Source organism: Apodemus sylvaticus, chromosome 9 (genome assembly GCF_947179515.1).
Source record: "Apodemus sylvaticus chromosome 9, mApoSyl1.1, whole genome shotgun sequence".
NCBI lineage: Eukaryota > Metazoa > Chordata > Mammalia > Rodentia > Muridae > Apodemus > Apodemus sylvaticus.
Window position 1 is genome coordinate 11,226,217 of NC_067480.1, and position 19,472 is coordinate 11,245,688.

The 19,472-nt window shown below is 41.3% G+C and overlaps 1 protein-coding gene across 2 annotated transcripts in view; it reads left to right on the forward strand.

Moving 5' to 3' along the window:
* The window catches only part of Efna5 (ephrin A5), a 283,384-nt gene that overhangs the window by 231,632 nt on the left and 32,280 nt on the right, over positions 1-19,472 (forward strand). For both annotated transcript variants that reach the window (XM_052193522.1, XM_052193523.1), the window contains exon 2: positions 2,163-2,455. In XM_052193522.1, the coding sequence (XP_052049482.1) occupies positions 2,163-2,455 (293 nt within the window). The remainder of the gene's footprint in view (positions 1-2,162; positions 2,456-19,472) is intronic.

Here is a 19,472-nt window from a genome sequence, read left to right on the forward strand (position 1 = left end):
GGGAACTCAAGGCCATTCTTGGCAACATAGCAGATTTTAGGATAGCCTCAGCTATGTAACACCCTGCCTGAAAAGACAGACAAGCACGGAGCTGCAGCAGAAGTGTGAAGTGACTGCGGATGGATTATCGTCTTTGGATACTGATAGAAGAGTAGGGATTTCTAGAAGAATTTCTAAAAGAATTGCATGTTTAAAATAGACACCTCAGTAATTTACTCATCTCACATAAAAGCACAGTATCCCCTGAAGGGAATGCTAGTCAACCCAGTGTAGAACGCATTTTCAGTTCCACAGTTCGCATCATTAAAATTTTAGTAACATTAACAGGGACAGAGATGGAAAAGATGAACTGAGCCTGAAATAATAATAATAGTAATAATAATAATAATAAATGTAACAGCATGGTGGCTTTTAATTGTAGAATCAGAGAATTACAGAATAAAGGAATAGCAGGGTGTGCCCAGGTAGGGAAAGTTTTCATTTTCAATTTGAGCACTTTTGAATGCTAGTCAAGCTAGCATGACTGACACTTAGGGAGAGAAAAAACCCTCCCCCCTTGAATGTCTTTAAAATCTGTAATAATAATATAATAGTATAAAGTGCATCTGGGCATCGCCTTCTGCTGCAGTTCTTGTCTGGCGTTCGTCCAAAGCTGTCAGGCTACTCTTGAGTGCTGGTGATTCATAGCCCAGCACCCTTTTATCTGAACACAGCAATGTCTTTTCTTTGTACTTTAGCAGTGATGTTACCTTGATGTTCAAAAATCTTTTAAAAGCAACAGTCTTCCCTTGTGTCTTGACAAATCATTGTCCCCCAGTAATGAAGAAGAGGTGAACTCATGAACATTCTAAAGACAAGGAAATAAACACACACAGGTCCATTTGCTAGAACTGGCCCACAAGAGGGGATTCTCACTGAAATGCGGATGCTCTGATAAAACCTAAAGATGTTCTTCCTCTGCCTCCTCTTCTGAGACTTTCAGGGCCTTAGGAGGCCAGCAGGACAGATTCTCATTGTTATCCTATCTTACGTATAGGGAAACTGAGGCTCCAGATGATTTATGCCTTCACCAGATCCAATTCTTCAGGCCAGTTCTGCCCACTCAATGGGTAACACCATCCCTTTCCTTTTTAAACAATGTTGTCTCTCCAAAGGGAATCTTTGTCAGAGAGTATTTAGCATTGAGAAGAAAAGTGGTGTATTTCTCCCAGGCTGAACATCAGTTCCTAGGTGCTGAAAGTCTCATGGGTGGGTCCTACATTTTAAGAACTCACTGGGAAACTGGAGGGTGTGGGAGGATCCTGGAATGAGAAGGAGTCTGGGAATCATCCCAAGAGATAACCAAAGGAGCGAGGATTTTCCAGTGTGGGGAAAGCCAAAGGAGAACACAGAGACTGCTGACATCTCTGAATGTTTTATAGACTACCTTGCAGAAGAGGAATTAGATTCGCCCTTTGTAACTCCAGGCAGCAGAAGTCGGATCAGTGGGTAGAAATTACACAGAAGCAGATTTATGCTCAATATAGGGAGAAAGTTTCTAACATTTAGAGATGTCCAAAAATGGAATTGACCCGCTCATCATCGCTGGGAAGTGTTCATGTGAGACTGACTGTCCTGCGTGAAGATTATGGCACTTTATGAGTGCTGTATTTCAGCAGGAACACAGTTTTATGGTGAACCTTTCTGAGGGCTTAGGGAAGAATTTCCTCGCGAGCTAAAAACAAAAGCTTTTTTTTTCTTCTTTTGTACTCTTTCCTGCCATGACTTTAGACTGAGAAAGATTTGCCCATATGATTCCTGATTACCACTTCAGTATGTCCTGTGAAATACCTTTCAGCTGTTTGGGGGATGTTATTAATTAGAACAGAGAAGCCATAGTTTTATAAAATTAAACTGAAGCAGGCATTTGGTACTTGCAGGGCTCTCTGTCTGTCTGTCTGTCTCTCTCCCTCTCTCTCTCTCTCTCTCTCTCTCTCTCTCTCTCTCTCTCTGTGTGTGTGTTTAAAACATTTCAAATCAGGCTGTAAATCATAAATGTTCAAAGAATACTTTTCTCTTCTAAATGTGCTATCTTCGGAGTTATTGAAGGATAAAACTGTTGATTCCAAGTAGAAACACCTCCCCGAATGCCTTACCTTATTCTTCCCTTCTGTTTCCAACAGATTCCAGAGGGGTGACTACCACATTGATGTCTGTATCAATGACTACCTGGATGTTTTCTGCCCTCACTATGAGGACTCTGTCCCAGAAGATAAGACTGAGCGCTATGTGCTGTACATGGTGAATTTTGACGGCTACAGTGCCTGCGACCACACATCCAAAGGGTTCAAGAGATGGGAATGTAACCGGCCTCACTCTCCAAACGGACCACTGAAGTTCTCGGAAAAATTCCAGCTCTTCACTCCCTTTTCTTTAGGATTTGAATTCAGGCCAGGCCGAGAGTATTTCTACATCTGTGAGTACCTGGAGATTTATTACGTTGTGGGGCAGCTGCAAAACTTAGATTTCTTTTTTTAAACCTGTGTTTTTGGAGGACTGCAGAGCTGGGCTCTATGTTGCAGATGTCTCCTTGTGAGCGCATACATCATGATCCCTGGATACATTAGCTGGGAATTGAGAGCCCAAATTAGATTAAAGCCACAGCACCTCTTCCTCTGTGAAATCCTGTGTCAGCCTGTGCAGTGAACCACTGCTGACGTGTATTTCTTTTAAATGAAAATTGCCAGGACTTACCCCTCCCCCTTTTTTTAAGCTTGGGGAAAGGAAAAAAGATTCCTGAAAAAAAAAATGAAGGAAATAATTAAATTTACATAACTTGGAGTCATTGCATTCCTTATTCAGGTGTCAGCAACATCCTTTCAGTCAGGAACAGTTTTAGTGGAGAGAGGCACAGCTCCCGCAAATGTCAGCGTGCAGACGATAAATACTCGCTTTGCACCAAGGAGAGAAGACAATTATTAGGAGCAGCTGTGTCTTTAGACAGGCAAGTGTGAAGAAGTATCTAGGAGGAGTTCCAGGGGAACCGGTCTCTCACCTGTGAGCGTTGTGTGACTGTCCCCAGAGTGCTCTGAATGGTCTCCGTGGACTCTCGTTAATCACAGTGCCATGGCCTGATTTATTCCCCATCCCAGGCAGCTCTGATTTTTCAGGTGTCACGCTGGCATGAGTCCCCAACGCCTCTCAGACTTCACTATGCGTGAGACACCTGGGGGACCGGTTGTCACACAGATGTCAACCGGAGATCTGAGGTGGAACCTCCGATTAGTCGTGCATCATCTTCCCAGGAAGTGATCATATTGCTGGCCCATGGACTACACATCGAGTATCAGAGTTCTGGATGATACCAACTGTAGGCCTCTTGGCCCATGGTAGCCATAGCTGGACCATTTTTTTAGTACTGAATATTTAAATAGTCTATCTAGCCATGTAGTTCACTATTGGGTATAGGACATGAAAACTTGCTCGATCACAGCACATTTATGAGAACTCATATTGGCTCTAACATGGGGGTATATGCGAGATGTAGACACTTCCTGTTTTTATTTAGTAAGGGTCAGGCTTGTAACGAGGCAATTCAGGTAAGGACAGCTGCTGAGTAAAGACACCTGGAAGGGCGGGTGTGGACCTGAGGTTAACCTGCTTCAGGAATCGGGGAGTGCTGCTGCTCCGGCTGTGTGGAAATCCACCTGATACCACTCTAAATGCTTGGCATCCCCTCTGCTTCAGCTCGCCAGACAAACAAGATAGAGAACATTCCTGTTTCTCTGACTCAGTTCTTCCATCCAAATGTCTCCACCCACACGGTTCAGATCCACTTAGGTCTCTAGCTCCTCTCCGTCTTCAGAACACAGGATTTTATAGCAAGTCAGATTTCACTGTCGCCACAGCGTTCTCTCTCTTATGTCAGAGTTGAATTTGAAAAAGGAAATTGAACAGTACTAGTTTTATTATTTCGGTACATACTTCAGTTGTTAGTCATGAGAAAACATGTAAAAAGCCTTGATACCATCTCCCATTAAGTCCATAAAAATAAGAGGGGGAAAATTAAGTCTCGCAGATGCAGGAAGCACTGGCATCCACCGACCCCTGATTTTCCCAGGCAGGGTGCTAGCTCACAGCCTCTCTGAGATCTTCCTTTCTGAAAGAATCCTATTCAGCAAAGGGGAGGGGGAATGAGAAGGCATTCAGTCGTAGGGCAGCATTAATTTCACTAATTTTCCCACTGTGAGATGCTGTGCTACAAGGGGGAATTATTTTCAGAACTGGTACCTTCTTTTTGACTTTTCAAACTTAAAAAACAACAAAAACAGAAGCCAAAAAATCAAGAGAGAAGAACATCAAGATGGGAAACGCTCACCGGCTAACTGACTGACTGCATGATTATTAGAAGTTTTAGAATCCATTGAGGTTCGTAAGCAAGACAGTATTCACAGATACTGTATGCTTACGACTAGGTTCTCCTCATTTGTGGTTAAATTCAATATTTCACTAAAAATCATTATGTGTCTTCTATAACATTCATTTAACGGAGTCATTTAACTGTCAAGGGCTCCTGTCAAAGTAATTGTTCCAAAATGCTTCAAAATATCAAGAGCTTTTTTTTGCTGTTCAGCTGAGTTTAACTTAAATTACTTTTTTTTTTAAAATGAAAGGTAAAATAGCACAAAATTAAGCAGCGAAGCGATGTTCATTTACAAGAAGCACAGTGGCCTGGTGTTCAATTAAATGGAATTTTCAACCATGTTTGCAACCCACAATAGTGTCCCTCCCTGTCTACCCCATGGTGAAAGCATCCTGTCTCTCAGTGCTGAGACCAGAGGCAGAGCTAGTGTAATGTGTCTCTTAGCACATCTCATGTGCTCTGCTCATAATTAAAGCACGAGGTTCTTGGGGGAGGATTGGCCCTCGGTCGAATCACCTTTCTCCTGAGATGTGGGAGGAGAAGAGTCATTGGGAAGTGGCTTTTTTTTTTTTTTTCTTTTCACACTCCTTAACATTCCGTCTCAGAAACAAGCTAAACTGCCCAACAGTAGAAATTATAGAAAGTTGTGAGGACAAGGCGCCGAGTTTCACTGGACCTCATCTCACTTTTCCAGAACCAGTGGAAGCCTAGTGCCTGTCTCCCTTTAGGTTTATGCTCTGCTGTGAGGTAGGATGCCAGAAGTCAGCTAGAAACAGATTTGGTGGGGAGGAAAGGCAGGCATTTCATAGCATGGGTACCCAGACTCAGACAGGACATGAACCAGAAAGTTCAACATCCTCTTCATTTAGACAAGGCTTTATTTCCTTTATATATATTTTTTTGCATTGTGTAAATAAAGAAACTGTAACTGTTGATTCTATCCTGTATGAAGTATCCAAATTACCTTCAAGGCAAAGTATCCCTAGCGTGTCTGGCTCCTTTTTCACCTAAGTGAGTGCTTCTCTGTTTCCTGCCACCTTTCACTTGGGAACAGGCTATAGATTGGAGTTGTGGAGCTTTTCCACCTCTCCCGAATCTGACGAGCAGTTTTTAATCCGTGGTAGTTAACCTAAGAGATTGGCATCCTAAAGTGGCATTTATATCATTAGTAATAGATTCTCAGAACTGGCAGTCGGCTGACTAAGGTTAAGTCATTTATATAAACTTCATACCAACCATGGTCAACCCACTGCCCATAGCCCGAATACATCCTATGACATCGGTAGCTACAAACGTGGTCTTACATATTAGTTGACCAAAGCTTTGAATCTGAATGCCAAAAGGATACACTTTTAATAAGGAATTGGAAATTTTAGAAATTAAAAAATACTTTAAAAGATGTTTCTTACAAATTTTAACTTATAGAGAAACATTTAGACGAACTTTTTTTGCTCTATCTAAACAAGAAGAGATAAAAGAAATCACTAAAATAAGGACATTAAGTTATTTTTTTAAGTCCATAGAAATAGTGCTTTGAAGGCACCCTTTTGCTGGGGGGAGAAGGGGGAAACACAGCTATTACCTGACCCTTCAGTTGCTGTGATGAGCTATTTGAACTTGAGTAAATCATCTAATATCGTCGGAGTTCCAAGTCTACTTCTGTAGAACAATGGGGCTGAACTGAATGATTCCAGAAATCACTTGGAACTCTAATATCCTCATGTTATTAATTTTTATCTGAAGTCTGCCGCTTCAGCTCAGAGATAACATCTGTGTGATGGCCCAGTGCTGGTGCCTAGTAGGCATCACAAAACAACGGCACCCAAGGGGAGATCGAAGAACATCCCCTTGTTGGGATCCTGCTCTCTGCCACTGCTGTCTCTGTTCCTCTAGTGTGACGGGCTCCTTGTGAGTTCCCAGCTCCCAGCACTGCTGGCCCCAACCCTATCCCATCTGAGCTCACCATCCAGAGCTCCATGGCTGTGTGCTTCCCTTTCCCACACCCACTCTCTCTGATCTCCTCCCTGCTGCCTCTCTGCCCTCCATCCCAGTCCGTGTGGCTAGACAACCCACCCCAGTGCTGGGTTTTGGGCAGTTCAGTGTCTCTTCCCCTCATACATATCTTTTATTCTCACTTCTTTTAGAGATATATTGAGAAATGTCTTTATCAGAAAGGCTAAATAAAAAACATAAATGTAACACTTTCTCTATCACTGTCTACCTTCTTACTGTCTTGTGCGATTAATTTCCTTAGGCACTCATCACTCCTGACATTAAATATTTATGATTTATTGTTCATAGCTGTTTCTGCCCTGTGGCATATATTACATTGTTTGTCACAGAGAACGTGTTCAATAACTAGGAGCAAATAGTGCTTACAGAGCATATATTCTGTTCTAAGGACTGTTCTGGGGGACTTTGTCATGAAAATGGTTCTGTGATATAGTGTTCTTTGCCCTCAGTGTGTGTGTGTGTGTGTGCGCGCGCGCGCACGTTCAAGAGAGAGAGCCTGTGCATGTGCCTATCTGTATATAGTATATGCATGTGTGAGTATATGTGTGTGGTATATATGCATGTGTGTGCATGTGTGAGTACATGCATGTGTGAGTACATGCATGTGTGTATGTGTGCATGCGTGTGCATGCATGTGTTTGTGTGTAGTATGTGCATGAATGACTACATGTATGTGTGTGTTGTATGTGTATGTGTCATGTGTATAGAAACTGAGACAAAGGTCAAGTGATTTGAAAGAGGTCCATGTAGGTACAAAGTAACTAATGGAGAAGAAATTGAGGCCTAGTCCAGAAGAAATGAAAAGACAAAATCTAAGGCCTCATGTACTTCAAACGGAAGAGCATACATTTCTGTTTTTAAAAGGTTAGAAATGGGCTCTGGTGATGACTCGCTGGATGAAGTACTTGCCAGTCAACTGTGAGGGCTGTGTTTGGACCCTCAGAGCCGTGTGAGTGCTGGGCGGATGTGGCGACTCACCTGCCCTTTCAGCACATAGGAGCAAAGATGTGTGTGCATCTTAAGCTCTCCAAAGGATTCTTTCCCATCTCCAGAGGATTGACTGTTAGCTCTGCCACTCTAGGGAACGTCTAAATCTAGAAAAGTTGTGTTTTCTAAGACAAATATCCTAACCTGGCTGCATATACAGTACACAGTGTCCAAATTGAGTTTTGATTATCCATGTGACCCTGAATTAGTGAACCTTAGGGAACGGCTTGTGGCAGATAAGCATCATTTCCTGAAAGTGACAGTTAAAAGCAGCGGATGGTGGCCTTTGCTACATCTAATTCATCCCTGGGCACAGTCTATACTTGGGCACATTTTCCATAAATCCACAGTGCTCTTTGACTGCATAGTAACTGTAAATATCCTAATGTATTTTACTAGTTCATAGCTTTGTCTTAGGCTGCGAGACATTCTAATATGCCCCACACAGTTTATTCTGTTAACAAAATAGCCTACATTCCTAAGATGTGGTTTCTCCTAAGGACCCAGATTCTCTCCAGAAACTGATTGTACATGGTTATTGAACAACCTTTTATAGGGAGGAGAATATTTAGAAAGCCAGAACATTAATATAGAGGAGAAACTCCTTCGCTTGCCATTTGGCTTCAAAGGCTTTTCCGTAGGTGAATTGTTTGGGACTCCAAGTATAATTTCTTATGGAAGTGTTTATAAAATCAGGTGAGGGTTCAACCATGCAAGAGAATCCACTTAGCCATGATCCCGATGGAAAACATGTATTTTTCAAAGAGGCATGGCATAAAACAGCACACCTAGAAAAGCTGCCCAGTAAATAGAACCAGAATAAATATGTGTCATAATAGCTTACCGCATACAGGGAAAAGATTAATTTTAAAGCTTTTATTTGTATTTAAAGCAATATTTGCATGGCACACTCCATAGCAGCTCAATTGCTTGGCAATAACGTGGCAGCAAAGAAGAGTGGAGTGTGGTTTAAATTATTATTTTTCTTTTGTTAAATTGTATGGACTCTGGTCACTGCAACCTTGGGCTTGGGTCTTCCAAGTCTTCTAAAGGTTTATTTATTCCTTTGATTATTGCGTTGTTTTGTTGTTTGTTTGTTTGTTTGTTTTGAGACAAGGTTTCTCTGTGTAGTGCTGGCTGTCCTGGAACTCACTCTGTAGACCAGGATTGTCTCAGACTCACAGTGTCACCTGCCTCGGTGTTGGGAATAAAGGTGTGCACTACCATCAAATTATATAGGTATATGTGTCTGTGCTCTTGGAAGCCAGAAGAGGGCACCGGATTCCTGGGAACTAGAGTTACAGACAGCTGTGAGCTGCCATGGGCTACTTGGAATTGAACCCAGGTCTTCTGGAAAAGCAACCAACTGTTCTTAACCACTGAGCCCTCCCCAGGCCCCTTTATATTGTCCTAAGTGCTAGTATGTTGATGTGGACATTGTCTAACCTTTCCAAGCTTCCCTTTTCTTTGTCTTATAAGAATAAGAGTTCTTTGCCACAGTCTTCTTACTCTAGAGGTTGAGGAAATGAATGTTAAATGAATGTTGAAGAACGGCCTGTTGAAAGGGTGTATTTAGTAGTCCTTACCCAAAATGACTGGCAGCCTTTGAAACAGGGAACTGGATTTGCAGTGGCTTCCATTGGCAGACTACCTTAAGGATTATTTTGCTTTTGGAAGTTCCATGCATTTTCTTAATTGAAATTGAAGAACATGAATGTACCACAATTATCGACGCAGGAGATAATATTTTTTAACCGTACGCACTATTTTATTCTTGCAGGAGTGGTAACTGGAAATACTATGTATTTTCTTTTAACTAATATCTGCATACTTGGCTAGCTTGTGTGTATATGTGTGTGTGTGTTTTGTGTGTTGTGTGTTTGTGTGTACATGTATATGTGTAAACACACTCTTTGTCTTTGTCATTGCCTTTTTTATTGTGTTCTTTTGGCATTATTTTCTTTAGCAGCAACTGTTCAGAGATTCAAGGTTCTCATAACAGAAACTTCCAGTAGAACTCTCATCAAAAACTAGATCACTTCCTTTTGTCTTGTCTTTTTAAGGTGATGTCTCAGAGAATGGTATTTCCAGGCCTATTTATGTTAACACAAGAAAGTCAACAGGATTGTTAGAACACTGACAGACTTTAATATTTCCTAGAGAATAAGTTTTAAAAAATCAGCTTTTTTAGAGCTTTGTTTCATTGTTTAAAATAGAAAGCGACCATTTTTCTCCAGTTGGACATCAGACATTTTTCAGTGATAGCATTAGTTCCCTTTCTGATAACAGTCATTTTTATTCTCTTTGTATACTTTACAAGTCTCCTGTGAGCCTACAAGATTGTGCCTTTTCATTTAAAGAATGAGTTTAGAGAATTGTTTCTGGTTCAAGATGTCCCTGGCCATCTTATAGGAACGCATGGATGGATTCAAGAGTCCTTAAGTGAAAGTTAAATAAACAACCTGTAAGATGTTCAGGGACCTCAGAGTATTTTTTTTTCCTTTGTTAATTGTCATTTTCTCTTATGGAAACAATTGTTTATCACCAGATGCCATGTCAGCCTTCTGAATGAGTGTGTGTGTGGTGTGGTCTCAGCCACTCTGAACCATGAATGGAGCATCCAGACTTCATGGTCGCTTCTCTCCACACTTCAAGTGGCCCTGGTGAGACCGAGAAGGGGAGCAAGTGACAGGACCACAGGGCTGTTTTCACGACTTGCTCCAGTATTGTTTTTAACCCTTTCACACCATTGCTCCATCAAACGTGTATGGTTTTGAAAAGAGATGTTAAGTTGGAGTCTTAAAAAGATGTGTTGTTAGGGAGGAATGGAGAGGAGGAACATAGCTTAACTTAAGAGAGTCAGAGGAACTAATGCCAGGCCTGTGGACATGGGAGCTGGCGTGAACGTGGCTGCTGTATACATGTTGACCTTGAGAGCATCCTGGAAGTTTGCAAAGGGACACGTGACAACTGTTGAGTAGCTGGGGTTTGATGGGAACTCGTGGTATCAACTACAAGGAGCCAAAGACTCTGGAGCAGACTTCCCATTGTCTGCAGCGTTTCTCAAAGACTGACATTCCCATCAGAGGTTTAACATCAGAACCGGTTTTTCTTTGTACTCCTTTTGAGAACTCAGAATACCATTTTGAGATAGAGACAGCATGTGGAGTTCTGACCTCCTGAGGGACGAGAAGGAATTACAGCACTCACGCTTTAGTTCCCCCTACTATGCTTTGAATAAACACCAGAAGGGAAACAAAGTAAAAGACTGCTCTTCCACCCCACCCCAGCCCCATGTCAAATGTGACCATATGTCCAGAAATAACTCTCTGGGTCAGTTGCATAATCTTACAGAGAAGCAGCCATTCTCAGGCTTACAAACATGGAATGCATTCATCTGGGCTCAGAGTTAAGCAAATACAGTTTGGTGGGCTCTTGCATCTCATGTACATGTGGTGTTACATAGAACAGATGCCAGGAGAGATGGAAACACCACACCAGTGACAGTTTGGATAACAGTGTTTATATTTCATTGACTTTGGGTTGTCAGCATTCTGTTCTGTGCTTCCCTTAGTAACTCACTAAGACAACTGGACTTCAGTGAGTTGATGTCTTAGTGCCATTTGTTATGAAGTGCACAAGCATGCACATATCGGAAGAATAGTCAATCACTGGGGGGAGGGCATTGAGTGCCTTCTACTATAGAAAACCACAGTCTTTTCCATGAGACCCACACACAGTGAAAGTTGACTGAATGCAGCTCATGCAGGCATAACAGGGCTGTGGTCTTTCATCAGAAAAAAAAAGAAAAAACACCATCTCTGCGGGGCTTCTCACTCATTCCTCCTTGCTCTGTTCTAACAGGATGGTCTGGTAACTCCTGGTTTGAAGGTTGTCATACAGCCTCGCAGCAGGCCTATATTATCTACAGAGTTCTTTATGAACAAATATAAATCACTGCAAATGAGACTTCTCGCAGCCAGATATATGTAGAAACCGGTGTCAGTGCTTTCCTGGCTGGCTAAAAAATATCTCTAGGCTCTGAAGCTTCTCACGACGCAACCTGCTCCCTACCCTTTTGGGAAGCAATTCTCAAAACTTAAGATTTACAGTCTGGAGAGATGGTAGTGGTTATAAAGTTTTCTATTTTCTCTTTTCTTTAATATTAATGCAGAGAATGGGGCATTATCTTTCATTATTTTAGTTCATGAGTATCCCGTGAGTTTGAAATGCAGTTCCTGGAGATGCGGCTCACCTCTGTTTTAATAGGGGAAATATGTGGACTTTGGCAACAGGCTGTTTTTCCCATTAAATATTTTTATGTAGATTGTATAAAATCCACATTAGGAACAAAATCTTAATATGAATGCAATATCCAGGCTTAGTTTAAAATTTTTAAAATCTTTACAAAGTATTAATTCCTTCTGAGCCCCCAAAAGTAAAATATCATGGATTGGAGAACAGCCAGCCTGTCTGTTATTGTTAGAAATTGCAGTGATAATATCTTTTCATTTTATTTTATTATTTCCACCGATGTACAGTGTTTCTGACTAGCTTTATCTACATTGCTGTAAGCTGAGTCTCACTCCGCAGTTAGCATCGCCTTAGCATGCAAACCCTTTAAAAGCAAGTAACATGCTCTGGGTAATGTAAAATAAAGAGGGTGCACTGCTAAGGCTCACCCCACCTCTGTGGCCTTCCAGGTCAGGGCTCTAAGCCAGATGTGCCTCACCTGATTTTTCTGGAAATTTTTAAAAGTTCATTTTCTACTGAGGTAAAAGAATCGTCCCCAATTCTCACTGAAGTCAGAACTGGGAGATTTCACTGTATGCTGTGGTGTTTTGCTTTGACAGTTTCAGCTCCCCCCCCCCCCCCGCCCTTCAATTTACAAATTCTCGCTTCTCCATTTTAGGTAGAATTTTAAGAAACAGGTCTGAAAAAGCTTAAGTTGGAGCCCCCCAAGCCTGTTGCTCGTTGACAGGTCGCTTGGAGGTCCGGCTGGGAGGGAGGGAGCTTGGCCATGTCTCAGACTGCGTGGTGGATCCCGGACTAAATTAGATGAAGCGGAGTTCGGCCTTTTGCTGAAAGCTTACTCTGCCCTGACTAACGATTATTCCCCTAGGTGTAATTATAGTGATTTAGCATCTCTTGCGTGTACAGTGTACAATGGTTGCAAGCACTATGTGTATTCCCAGCCGTCAAATCCCCATCTGTGCAGTAGGTGATGCTCTCATCTCCGTGCTAATGCTTAGAGAGAGCTGGGAAGTGGGGAACCCTGGCCTGCAGCACGCCTCCAGGTCTGTTTTATCTGTGCATTTCGTAGCTTATAATGGTTGATTGTTCGCTGCGAGTGACTGAGCCCAGGGCCTCACAGTTGCCAGGCATGCATTCTATCCCTGAGCTGTACCCCCAGCCTCTTTTTTTTTTAAAAGAGAATTCAAAGTTAGGGGATTGACAGATCCCCTCCACTCCAGATCTGAGGGCAATGCCTGTTTGGAAAAATAACTAAAGTAAAATATTTAGGAAATTTTCCTCTTACCTTGTTACAGAGAGTCACATTCTAAAATGCCTGTGTAACAAATTAGAGCCCTGTGGGATGATTTGTGGGAACAGACTATGGCCATGCAATGAGGTGTGTCATTTGCTATGACAAAGACATTTAATGCTGGGCAAGACTTTTAAAAGTGTGTGTCTCTTCTGTGCTCTCAGTCATTTTTAGAAGTTAAATTTTATTAACAGATTGGATACTACACTGTGGACATTGGTAGATACATTGGCAAGCATTGTGACCGTTGCAGTCTATCAGTATGACCGGCCAGTTGCTTCCCTAATCTCTGAGAGACACATTGCTGCAGTTATTGTTACACTGTGATCGTAATGACTGTTGTTCTTCTTAGTTAACACATACCATTTCTGGGAGTTGTGGAGATGGCTAAGGGGTTAAGAACACTTGGTAGAGAAGGATATGGTCCTGAGATCAAGTTCCCAGTGTTAGTGAAAAACAGGCATGACTGTGAGTGCCTGTAATCCCTTGAGGAACAAAGACATGCCCAGAGCTCAATGGCCAAGCAGCCCTGCTAAAGATGGTGATATCTTGCTCTGTAAGAAACCCTGTCTCAAAGAAATGAGATGAAGCGTTAGAAGACACACAACATGCTCCTTCCTGCTCTGCATGAATGAACATAGGTAAGCACGCCCACATACTCATGTACATGCCACACCCACATGCTTCTGTTTAATCCTCTGCTTCTCCATGAACTCAGAAGTATGAAGACCACTTTATTTTATTGATTTTATAAGCACATATATAGATTATAAAATACAGGTTTTATAATGTAGGCCATGTTGGAGATTTGTTACACTTGAAATCCTTTAGCATGAAGTTTGGCAGTTAATACATAAAACTACTCTTGGTACTGGTTCAGGAAGATGGTCACCCGGGGTAGGGAAGACATCCCAGCCTAGACAGATTAAGCTTCACCCAACTTCTGATAGAGAAATTAGAACAACGACCCAGGGTGGTGCACATTCATAATCCCAGTGCTTGGGAGGCAGAAGCAGGAAGATCTCTGTGACTATGAGGCCAGCCTGGTCTACATAGTGAGTTCCAGGTCAGCAAGGGCTGCAGATTGAGACCCTGCTTCAAAGGAAAAGAAAAACATGCATCAATGAAAAAAAAAAAGGAAACTAATTAACGTGTTCCAAGTTATGAGGGTCATTAATTCTCATCTGAAGAGTTTGTAAGAAAGAGAAATGTTGCTGGAGAGAAAGCCAGGGTTTTTTGGGTGGGGGTGGGGGTGGGGCATTAGCATATACATACATTGAAATAATTTGTTATGTGATAATGCTACCATATGAACGCTTACTCATTAAATGTATGGCATGCCGTCTCATCTGTGTCCAGTGATGACTATAGTTGCCATTTTGCTTTTGAGGAGAAAACAGGGCCTAGATTACACTACTCACGTGTGGAAGGATCCAAGTCTGAGTGAATGCAGGCTCCCTCCAAAGCCTATACCCTCAGCTTTATCTGTGAGTGGAAAGTCATGTTTAAAAACTAATTCTATAAACAGCCCTGGTAGTTATCGAGAAATTATTCTCATCTTGGAGATTGTTATACTCTTCTCATGACTGTGGACTTCTCTGTTGCTTCTGTTTCCTTCAGCTATGTTGCTGTAGCTATACAGTTTCCAGTTTCGATCCGTGTGTGTGTGTGTGTGTGTGTGTGTGTGTGTGTGTGTGTGAGCTTTTATGATGTTTGTGTTAAAATGAATTGCTAAATCAATAGCGTTTGTGGGATCATTGGTTTAATTAAAAAGCAGAATTTCTGACCATTCAGGATGATATATTTATTATTATTAACACCTTGGAGAAGATTTATGGAAGCTATTTCCTGAAATACTTAACATTCAAAATTCTATAAATCCACTTATTAAACTCAACTTAGGGCTCTCGTTTACTACGTATCCTATTTGTAAAAGCTCTACTGGAGTGTAGAAGGTCACTTTCCTCTTGTTGAAGCAGATCATCTGTGCTTCGTGAGCTGTGTTTTCTCTTCAGGTCTGTGGGCATACACTGTAAGTGTCCGTGCATGGCCTTTGTCCCCAGGGGTTCAAGAGTCCAGTGTGAGGAATACAGATTCACAAATGTAACTAGAGTGTTGAAAAAAATGTGTCATAAGGTCAGCAGTGCTCCTAAAAGAGAAGGCAGTGCTAGCTTGAGGGCGAGGGAGGGCTTCGTTGGCTTCCGAGGGCCATCCTAAGTGTGCTAACCCGCCTGTGGAACAAACGTGCGAGGTTGCAGAGGTCAGAACTCCCTTACCGACTGTCTGATTCACTCCTTTTTATGGGCCTACAGTGTGGGGCTACATTTGAACACACTCCCCAGCTGCTTCTCCTAACCCAAGGGAACACCGCCTGAAAATGAAAGTGACTGTGTCCAAAATGGGCGCCGGAGGATTGGAGCGGAGTGGAAAGGTCATGTCAATGGTGGCTTCAATCTTGAGAAAAGATGAAATTTCTCTTCTGAGTGTTACCTTATCTCAGGGAATTCTGGTTCCACTAAGGCAGACTGGGGTAGGCTGAGATGCTGAGAGCTATCATTCTCATGGTCATAAGCCATCTTTTCTACTGTCTTACCAACCAGGCTGTCTTTATTTCCTCAGAGATTCTCCTTTGACTTAGCTGGTGCAAAGGAGACCCAGGTAAACCCTGTGATACCTTTACACACACACACACACACACACACACACACACACACACAATTTGTATATATAAATTGTACCATATGTACATATATATCATATATGTACAGTTTTTAAAATGTTATTATAAAATCAATCCCTTTTACACAGTAATAAGCTTCATAGACGAGAATCAAAAGCAGAAACATGGAGACCAGAAGCAGTAAGGTAGCGAGTGAGCAGTATTTGTTTCGGGCTAACAATGTGGAAGGCACAAAGCTGTTCCTGTGGAGAGAGAAAAGGAGAGTCGCTCAGTCACTGTCATACAACCCAAGGTTGTCAGAAGCAAATGGAGAAGCCCAGCGCCTATTGTTTGTGACCTTTGGGGCTTGATAGCTTGTTTTCCTCTGCCTGATGTCAGAGCCTGTATCTAAGTGGAGTGATGATTTGGTTATGATTAAAGGTCAACGGGGATGTGTGTTTAATCACCATTTACCACTCGTAAATCGGGTTAGACAGCAGTCATTTTAAAAACCCGATAATATGCTCTGATTCCCGGAAAATAAGTCTATTATCTCAGATCCCTTTAGAAAAAGACTTCGCATTGAGAAAAGGAATTTCGCAATGGAGGGACTTGGGCCTGGGGTGCCCCGAACACTAGGAACACTAGGTGTGTTTAACTGGGCAATGCATCTCCACCTGGGCCTGAAGGTACCCATCTATAAGCGAGCTGAAGTGCTAGTTTAATAAATGGTATCCTTAATATTGATATCCAAGAGGCAATTAGTTACTTTCTTAGTTCTGTCAAAATTAATGGTCACTTCCATGACAAATCTTTATGGGTACTTTAAATTATACATTTGCATATGTCAGAAATAGTTCCTATCATCAGCCAGTTTGAAATACAGTAGTCGTCAGAAATAGCTCACTGTCATTTACTCACAAGTACATTTTTCTCACAATTTTTATAGCATCAAATGTGACCGAAATGTATTAATTCAGTTCAAAAGGCATTAATTCAGTTCACTGGGTTCATTTATTTTTTTACAGTGGTAAAGATGTAGAAATATCATTCTGCTCACTCAGAGAACCATTGCTTGGTTCAAATCCAAGTCTGGAGTGGTCAGATGAATGCGTACAAAATATTTTCAAGGTCTAACTAGAAAATTGCTTTTCTGTTGGCAGGATTTGTGCACTGATTTTTTTTTTCTCTCATAGAGTGTCTCATACCTGAAAACCATAGAGAAATATTCTTTTCCCTAAATTGAGAAGCTCAGCTGTAATCTAAATGAAATGGGATAAATTATCTTTTTCACAATTATCCATTAAAGAGAGAATTAAAATTAATATTAATCACAGATGTTTCATCAAGCTTTATTATCAACCAGATTGACTGCCAAAGTGCTTTCTGGAAGACGTTTCCTCTCCACCCCCCACCTGCTACTGAGAACAAACTGTTACTATGGGTCCTTAGATAAAGATTAATGCTTTCGGCGATTCATTTGAGGAAATCCATATTTTACTGTGCATTCCACTTCAGTTCAAGGCACCGCTAAAAAGCATGGTTTGTCACTTCACTGATAAAAATTATGCAGTAGAGACACACTACGGTATGATATTTCTTTCACCGCCATCAGAAACTGGCTAATCAATAAGTTTCCCAAGGTTGGTATCACCCAACCCAAGTTGTTTAAGTTTCAGCAAGACTTGTCAGAAGAAAAGAAAATATTCCTGTGTTTAGGAGACACATACATGTGCATGAATTCTGTCCCAGGCAATCTCTCATTAGCTTGCCATTGCTATTTTATAAAATAGGTTTTATTGTGAAAATTTCATATGTGCATATAACACACTTGGGTCAATTTCTCTCTCACTTTCTTTGCTTATTACTACCTATCCTTATTACTACTTAATTTTGAGTCTATTTTCATTCTGTGGCTCCTTCTTGAAGAAATTACCATCTATTTGGCCTTTACAGTAATTGTGAATGTTTCCTGATGTCCCTGCCATTGGCAAAGGGCAGTATACACCAGTGCTACGTTCACTAATTAAGATCCTCTGCATGGAAACAGTTTTCATCAGTTCCACCAACTTATAAAACCTCTCCTTACTCTATAAAGAGCTTCGTTCTGTTGACTAGATCTCACCGGATGGAGAGGATTAAAGTCTGGAGATCTAGAACATAGCATGTCTCATCAAGACATAGTCATGTGCTTTTCTGAACTGCAGTATTTCCTCATTCCTGAGTGGTTCCACTCAGGAATCAGGTTCATGGGAGAATGGATTTGATTGGCATCTATGCTTGTCCTTTGGCAAGAACAAAGAACACCATGATTGTCGGTCCCAAGAATTCATGGAATAAGACAGAGGAAGTTTTCCAACAGGCTTTTTAAATTCTTGTTTGTTTTTGTTGATATTTGTTTTTGTTGTTTTATTGTTGTTGTTGTTGATGGTGGGTGTTTTGCTTCTGTTTTCTGGTTGTTTTGTTTTGTTTTTGATGGTTTGTATTTTAGTCTAAGTAAAATAGGTAGTGGTGTCAAACAGACTGAAACAATTAATGACCAAAGCAAGTGTGTGCTTCACTGATGAACTCTACTGTAAAACGCCAAGTAGAGTGGATGAAATCTATATAAGTTATCTGAGTGTGTCTGAACATCAACTCCTTTAGGGTTCTCATTTGTCATACAGTAGTATTCTTTACACAGTACTCTTGTATTTGCCTAATACTTTTACAGGCTTAACTGAGGTCAGCCCATCAATGACACTGGCATGAATGCTTCAGTTAGGATTTCTCTTCCATTTAATTGCTTTTCTTTCCTTTGATAGAGGTGGCATGAAAGGAAAAAAGACTCTAAGACAAAGAAAGAAAAGCATTTTGTTTCTAAGGTCATTTAATTGGCATCTATGGAATATAAGAAATGCAATTGTTAGGTGCCTGGGTTCTGGGTGCAGGATCTCAAGGGTTCACTCAACCTTGACATCTTTGGAAGTTACTGTAGGGTGTGGATGTGTACAGCTTCCTCCTCTTAGTCACAGCTAATCCAGAAAGGAACAACAGGCGTCATCTTGTCTCTGTGACTTCAGGGTGGATATGATGATATAATCGGTAAAGACACTTTCATTGACATGATACCATTTGAAAATGCATCCAGATTGCCAAAGACTTTAGTTAAATGTACCCACACAGGAGTGTCTGCGCTCAAGCCTGGCAGGGAACTTAGCACCCTGAGCTATATGTCCTTCAGCTGCAAGAAGACTGGATGAAAATTTCAAACTCAACCTCTCATCTTTGAAAAGCCAAGGTCCCGAGTGTTCAGACTGATATGCTCTCCGATTGCTGTAAAATCAGTGGTGTGAGGAAAGGAAGGAAAAAAATGGCAAAGGATGGGGTAAACAGTCCCCGTCAGAGTCCAAGGAATGCAACACCTCCCAAACCTCCCAAAACTTGGGAAAGAGGATTCTTGCTTGCAAGAAAGTTTTATCTGGCAGACATTGGCAACAACAAGGCTCTGATGTTGATAAATACTTTTAAATTATGTTTTCCATCCCAAAGAAACTTTCTAACTACAGCAGAGCATAGAGGATGTAGCATCCGTTTTCTCTCTTTGAGGGGATGTTTAGAGGTCTGCATGATTTTTAAACAAGTATGACACAGGACAATTAGGACTTTACAGAAGACAAATGCCAGAGTGGTTGTTCCGTTTACAAAAATGGGATTGTTGTTAATAGCCCCAGAGCCTTTTGAGCAATGATTTTATTTCTTAAAACGTCATTCACATGTACTTACTAGAAGCCAAAGTTTTTTTTTGTTGTTTGTTTGTTTGTTTGTTTGTTTTAAGTAACCGTAAGTATCTAGAGGAACATTTCTTTGAAGGTAAAGGTAAAATT